Below are 7,500 nucleotides of genomic sequence, written 5' to 3'. Positions count from 1 at the left end.
CGCCTTTTCTTTGTTTAGGGGCACCAACATGGCGGTCGTGACGTCATGTGAAAACCAAGAATATACGCGGCCAAATAGAAAATCAGCCTCTTCAAAACACGCCTCAGCGGGTCGCAAAAGACTGACAGCAGGCTGCTAATGCATTATCAGCCTTTCAGCTGATTGGTTCTTGCTTCAACTTTGTGATATGCCTATTATTTATAGACGATTTTACGCATTTGTTCGGTAATTTTAAACAAGTTCACTGGACTGAGTTGATTCTTTAATAGCTTGTTCAATCAACACTTACATGATGATTTGAAGTGACTTTGAATTCGTTATTCACTTAGCTTGTATTATTAATTAAAACTTGCATTCTTGATATCATTTGGCCTTGTTTATTGATAATAATGATAATGACATGACTTTTTGAGGGAATATTGTTTATTTGCGCCCTTGTATTGTCATTTGCGGCCCTTGCACCTCGCGCTCGGGGCGCAAATAAACAATATTCCCTTAAAAAGTCATGTTATTCCCTTAGTTTTGATGGTGATGATATACATGTACATGTACATTAGTGATGGTCGTCAGTAGAAACATCCAGAGGAATGCCTCTTGCACAAGTTTCTTCACTTTCCCTATACTTTTTTTGTTGCTTGTTATCAGTTTTTGTTTTTGCTTTCTCTTTCAGCTTCTTTCTTTATGTCTTCCTTGTTGCAGTTTGTCTTTTATTAGCAATAGCAGGGCATTATATGCTAACATCAGTCAAGGTAAGCAACCAATCAATTGCCATTTAAATTTCAGTTTGTGGTTAATGAAATAGCTCTAAAATAATAGGTATATGTGTACTGGTGTACAGTATGCTGTTTTTTAGAAATTCTACAAAAGTGCAGCCTGTAGGCTTAAAAATGGTTCTCTTGTCAAGATATTTTTAATACCGGTACTGGCTCAAAGGAGTGAGACTTATAGATTTTACTGTGTCTAACTCCAGATGATTTTACTTGTTAATGAGGGGTGGTTGAGGAGTCAGTGGATTAATCATACAGAAACCATGAGCATACTTATATACCAGTGTTTAACAATTATTCTATGAGGGTGCTCTGGATATGAAGTGATAGATATGCGCCTTGTTGGTTATAATCATTTTATATCCATCAAGCCCAAGTAGAATAATTATTGTTTTATTAAAAACTCCAGGATCAACAACTCTTCCACTGAAGCATCGATTTCTGCCTCGGGCAATTCTGGTCCAAAACGGCTTTTGTCTGCCATTTTTTTTCAGTGCTTAGTACAAAAGTGTTGTCAGCTTGCTTTATTGCTGAAGTGTTCCTTGACCATATTACACTGTAGGTACAGCAGGTATATGAACTGATAGTCTATGCCTGGCAAGCCAATGAAATTGCTGGAAATCTGATATCCATAGTTCAGTTTTTAAATCAATGTGTAAAATTATACCCATATACAAACTCATTAATAATTCATACACTATCACAGGGCTCCATTTTGGTATTGTCAAATAGTTTAAAGAGAATTAATGAAAAGTTGAAAACCGCATGTTTTTGGAAATTATTTCAACTCCAGGTCTCAAATGTTTCTTAATTTACATAATCATGAAACAAACCAGACCATGAAGATAAACATCTTGATTAAATCACTCTGTAATGGTGGTCCACAATTGCCAGTAAAATATCACTTATTTCCAGAGAACCAAAGAGCAGTTTTCCTGGATTTATAAGAAGGGGGACCTAATGGCATTTTAAGGTGGCTCAAATCAGTTTCAACACTTTTAAGAGACCTTGTTATGAGAAGGATTGTCACTACAACACTTTATCACGTAACACCAATGTTATGGTACCATGTGAACACTATTGCTGAACAAGATGCAGTCATTTTTGTGACGTATTAAGTTACTGTGGCAACAGGAAAGCTCTGCAAAAACACCATGGCTCTGAATCTGCTCCAGAATTTTTTTAAACTGTGCAGAAAGTTTTATCCTGGCATGATGCTGATTACATTTCAGAAATAGAATATGAGAGTCACTGAGTTCGTTTTTGAGATAATTATAAGCAACTAAAGCCAAAGTATGGGGTGTGTTTGGGTAGCTTTCCTGTTGCCACGGTAACGTTTTACAACCTCAAAATGACCAAATCTTTTTCACAATAATTGTTGTTTGATATGGTACCATAAAATTGCTGTTAAGTAATAGTGTTGTAGTGTCAATCCTTCTAATAAGAATGTTTCTTTCAAGTGTTGAAACTGGTTTGAGCCACCTTTAAGGGGGACTTAAATGTTTTTGAGTGTACTTAAATGTTGTTAACCATGGTCACAATTGTGGGAGGTCGAGTACATGAAACTATCTACTGGTTACTAACCCTGAAATTTTGTTTGTAAACAGTCAATTCTTAGACAATCGGTTGCTCATCACTTTTAATAGGTTTTTATTCTCACAGCATTCACTATGCAAATTTTTCTTCCTTCTTTCATAGGGAAAGAAATCTGTGAAGCCAGTAGTTGAGATGGGAACACAACAAAAAACTGATATTGACTACGATTGGCTCCCAAAGGAAACAACCCTAGAATTTGGTTTGTAAAACAATTTTGCATAAATGCATTCAGTGGATACTTTATAGATTCAGATTGCACTGCTTGACTTAAATACTTTTGACAGGGAAGGAATGGTTGCTGGCAAAAAAATGTGCTATAAAAACCTGGCATAATTATAACCACATCAATAATCCAATGAAATAATATAGAGAGTTTGTTCACGATATCAATGGGAACATTAAATGTACAAATTGTTCAGGTTTCCCAAACTTTGAGTAATCACGCTCCTGAGGATCAAACACAAGCTTCGATTTAGCAGAACATTCATTGCTTTCAGTTGGAAGAGAATAGGAATTGCTCTCTGCTTTTCCAAATATGGTTTTGCCAGAGTTCTTTAGAGAAAGTTTCAGGTTTCAAGTTTATTTTCAAGAATTACAGATAAATTTTACAATGAACACTTCACACGTATAGCAATGCTAATCGAGGTGTGCAGTGTAATCTAGAGACAATATTAAGACAAAATAAAATTTCACAATACACATTGAGCCATTACACAATAGACAGACTGAAGAAACGTTGCATAATTGTGACAATATTATTAAAATAAGTGAATGTAAAAATAAAATAAAATAAAATAAATAATAAATAAATAATAATAATATTAATAATAAGTGAATAAATAAATAGATTAAAACAGAATTATAGGGTAGGATAGTAATGATTATTCAGTTTTGTTATCAATGCGTAGGCATCAACATTGCATCCTCAACTCCGAGTGCTGTAAGCAGAAATTTCCTAATTCGTTTTTTGAATGACCTTTTTGTAAGCGCGCGCCAGTCAGGATGAAGAGAGTTCCATAATCTTGTTCCAAAGTTTACAAAAGACTAAGGTCGAAATATGTTATGCTACATTTTCTCACGAGATATTCTGTTCTGTTTCAGCTGGTAAAGGCTCTCCTCGTCGTTCACCAAGAAATAGGCGACAAAAACGTAACACAGGCTCAGATGAATAGAAAATAAGAGATTAGTCTTATTATAAATGAGAACATTAATGTACGCCAGCATTCGAACAAATTTCTCTTTTGATCTAACAGAGCAACAAAACTCCTTTGAGTGTTTTTTATACGACGGACATTATTACACTAATTGCCACGCCCTGCACTCAGCACCTGTCAATTAACGTAAAGAAACATGGTTACTTAATAGCGTATCCTTTCATCCTTTTTATCATTTGGAAACAAACGGAATTTGATGACTAGTGACAAATTTACGAAGGACAAGGGCTCGATAGATAGAACATCAGTTGAACGTTCTCATGTTTAATCGGTTTTCATCTTTCCTTTCCGACCACTTCAAAAAATACTGTAATAGTCTCCGCACCGTAAATCAAGCTGTGATAACAACAGAATTCAGGCCTCGGTTGTTCAAATGGTGGATAAATCACTATCCAGCGGATTAACACCAGCAAAACCAATTGAGTTATCCAGTGTATAGCGCTCTCCACCCTTCGAACAACTGCTGTCTGGTTGTTTTAAGTCATGCTAAATTGTCTTGAGTTAATGATGTCGTTATTATGAGCTCCAAAGATGACGGTGTTTAAGCAATATTTGAAATCGGGTTAGATAAAGATAAAATCATTAACGAGCAATGAATATCACCTTGTTGGCCGGTATAGTTTTATCTTGGCTTTAAAGTCGTCGTCAATTTTTTAACTCGAGAGCAAAAATATTGCATTGAATTCCTGGAAAGGAGTTTAAGCTTTGAACCAGGTTAAATAACATGGCATACGTGATCAGGCAGTAGCATCTCGTATGAGGTGCTGTGTTGCATTGATGGATGGATTTTTGGGAATCAGTTTGGGTGCCGTGAGTGACTTTTGACTGTAATAATTTTCGCTGTGTGACGAATGGCTGCGACAGAAAAGGCTGCAGGACACAATGTATGTTCATCATGTAAAATTACCCACTTCAAAATTGAAGTTTTTACACCGAAAGATGACTAAATACAACTTCAAATTAATGGACGCATGTGCCGTTTTTTTTTCTTTGCTTGTTGTAGGGAATCGTCTTCCTAAGGCGAAAAATAGGGTTGGGTTGAGCAGTCTTTCAGTTTCTTTTATATCTGTCAAATGAAAATGGCGGTCAGGAGCGTGAAGCGGGATGACTCCAGTTCCGTGTTGAAAATACGAAATTTCTTGAAATTAGCAAGTCCTTCGGTTAACCCTACGAAGCTGAAGATGCGGTGTATTAAGAATTAGAAATGACCAAAAATCGAGGAACTCTCAATTATAGTCCAGTGTCAGTATTTCCAGTGCAAGTCTTCAGTGCTCAAAGCGGACAACAGGGCAATGGACCTGTGGAATTGATGTAGGCTTGCCTACTTGGAGAACCTGAAGAGTCTTTCCCTTTGAAACTAGACGCATATCTACATGAACTCGGGCTGTCCTGATGTCCCGGCTCGTCAATTGAAAAATAAAGAAAAAGAAATATAGTTGGGATGCGGGCTAGATTATTTATTGGGGAGTTTAAGATCTACGACGCGACGGCAACGAAAACGTCACAAATTTTGCATATTTCATTAGCAAAAACAATAGCTTTGCACTATCTGCACGTGCATCTTTAGTTTTTGTGAATTTCTTTCACGTTTTCGGCAAATGTGCGACGTGAAATGACCAATTCTCAAGTTTTACGGAGAACGTGAACAAAAGGCAGAGAATTTGAATTTTCTGTCGTATATTCAATACCGCACCTCCTAATTCAGTTCCTGGAAAGTTACACTAGTTTTTAGAAGTTAGACAAGCCGACAGAATGACGAAAAAGATTAATAAACCTGAACTTGCAATTTTAAATGACGTTTTCGTTACCGTCGCGTCGCAGATCTGAAACTCCCTATTGCTGCCGCAGAGAGTGACCCTGAAGCGAACGAACAAGGCAAGCTCTCTAATGGGGAGAACACATTTTTCTTCGAAACGCAAGGGATTGTGGTCTAAGGCGCAAGAAATTGTGGTTATGCGCTAATGTTGCGTGGTATGATCTACCATTTCGCTACTGTAGATTGTTTACCCTGTGACGCAACAACAAACAAATTCGAAATCGTTCAATAAAAAAGGTAAAGAATTAGGAATGTTGTAGGAAACAAATCGTTTCTGGGTTATTTGTCGAAGCGTTTCACGCAACTTTATAGAGTTTTGTATGGAGACGCCATGTGGTCCAGCAATATGGCGGCCGGTAATCAACGAAGACATCTGGAGTTCACTTCGCGATTACAGCGCTTACTTCTCTGTCATGAGGTAACAACACATGTGTATGAATACATTCCTAATGTACTTGTAAGGCTCAAACTGATGAGATTTATAGGGCTAGACATTTTTTCAACTAAAATGTATCGTGATGTCACGCAAGGTGACAGTTCGCAAATTTTAGAAATAAAAGACGTCACGGGAACTGGGAACTTGAAAGAGATTGATTTCAAGGTCATCCTCAACTTCGTTTAGATAAAAAGTCCGAGGATCTTGCGATTTTGATTTCAGAATACGGTAAAGACCTTTTACTGATTTCTTTCTTCTATCGAGTGGGATCCAGAAGGAGGTCCAGTTGTGATGGCCATAAGTGAAGTTCGCGAACCAACCCGTTCCAAAGACGCTCTACATCGTTTTTTTTTTTTTTTTTTTTGGGGGGGGGGGGGGGGGTGGGGAGGGGTGTGCATTTGTATGTGGCCGTATTAGACACCATATTCGTGCTTACTTTCATCGACTCCATTTTCGTTCAAGGCTTAAACATACATGGACAGAAGTGTTATTCTATCAAAGTAAAGAACAGATAATAGGAAGCTTACGCACGTGACATTTTGGACACTATCATATTTATAGTGCTAAGTATTTTTCTCTGTTAGAGATCATTAGTTTAAAAATCTTGGGGACACGACTGTCCTGTAGCTGGAAAAGTGAAATGTTCACTTCGGTTTCCATCCTTGGCTTAACAACTTTAAGCTCCGTAATATCTATGTATGTAAAGGTAGTATTTTGATTGCAGTGAAAAGGTGATTATTGGATGAGTTTCGCCATGTTTGCATGTACTGTTTTTAGAAGATGCTTTGTATGGAATAAACCAGGGAATACACGCGCCTTTTCAAGATTTTGCGTTAACATGTGAAACAAGTTTCAAGCAAAAAAGTAGTGTACTCCTACAACCACAAAAACGCAACACTTGCACCATATTTACATGTAAAATCAATGTTGCTTCTATACGAAGAGAAGGGGTGTAAACCCAAGTCTTAGATGTAAAGATAGGTATCTGAACATAGGAAATGTACAATTGGACCTTGGAATAGATAATACCTGAACAACATATCTTGTAGTAGTAGCTATATCGCTATGTGGCAACTATAATACAAAGTTTTAGATTTGTATCAGAGACAGACTGCCATTTATGGAAACCAAAAGTAGTTGAAATTCTTTATTTCAAAGGTATTGCAACTCAGCTTATCTAAGATAACAATAACACAATGATAATGGAAATGTAAGTAAACGAATGAAATGATATATATTGAACTGCGGATATGAAACCAAGTAAAGCTCAGTATGATCCTCGCAGTTATGAACGCAATTTCTGCAGATGCGTAGAGAAGCCTGAAAAACAATAAGGTTTGAACCCGTGACCTCGCGATACCGGTGCGACGCTCTAACCAACTGAGCTATGAAGCCCTGAAACATTTGCGTTCATAACTGCGAGGATCATAGCTTCGCTTCATTTCATATGCGCGGTTCAATATATGATTCGTTTCATTTGTGGATTCATTTATCACGGGAACAGTAGAACCCACAAATAACCAGCTCCCAACCTCAGTGGCTTCTTAGATCAGTCAGGTTAGACTGTCGCACCGGTATCGCGAGGTCGATACGGGTTCAAACCCTGTTGAAGTCCTGAATTTTTTCGGGCTTCTCTGACGCAATAACTGCCGGCGACATAGCTTCACTTGA

The 7,500-nt window shown here is 37.4% G+C and overlaps 2 protein-coding genes across 2 annotated transcripts in view; both read left to right on the top strand.

Moving 5' to 3' along the window:
- The window catches only part of LOC137999601 (translocon-associated protein subunit alpha-like), a 23,862-nt gene extending 19,317 nt beyond the window's left edge, over positions 1-4,545 (top strand). The window contains exons 10-12 of the mRNA XM_068845425.1: positions 671-749; positions 2,466-2,562; positions 3,465-4,545. Coding sequence (XP_068701526.1) covers positions 671-749; positions 2,466-2,562; positions 3,465-3,535 — 247 coding nt within the window. The 3' untranslated portion in view covers positions 3,536-4,545. The remainder of the gene's footprint in view (positions 1-670; positions 750-2,465; positions 2,563-3,464) is intronic.
- Positions 4,546-5,739: 1,194 nt separating this feature from the next.
- The window catches only part of LOC137969793 (uncharacterized protein FLJ40521-like), a 6,633-nt gene continuing 4,872 nt past the window's right edge, over positions 5,740-7,500 (top strand). Inside the window, exon 1 of the mRNA XM_068816161.1 lies at positions 5,740-5,811. Coding sequence (XP_068672262.1) covers positions 5,740-5,811 — 72 coding nt within the window. The remainder of the gene's footprint in view (positions 5,812-7,500) is intronic.

The sequence above is a fragment of the Montipora foliosa genome, chromosome 1, assembly GCF_036669935.1.
Source record: "Montipora foliosa isolate CH-2021 chromosome 1, ASM3666993v2, whole genome shotgun sequence".
Classification (NCBI taxonomy): Eukaryota; Metazoa; Cnidaria; class Anthozoa; order Scleractinia; family Acroporidae; genus Montipora; species Montipora foliosa.
This window is presented reverse-complemented; position numbering and strand designations above follow the sequence as displayed.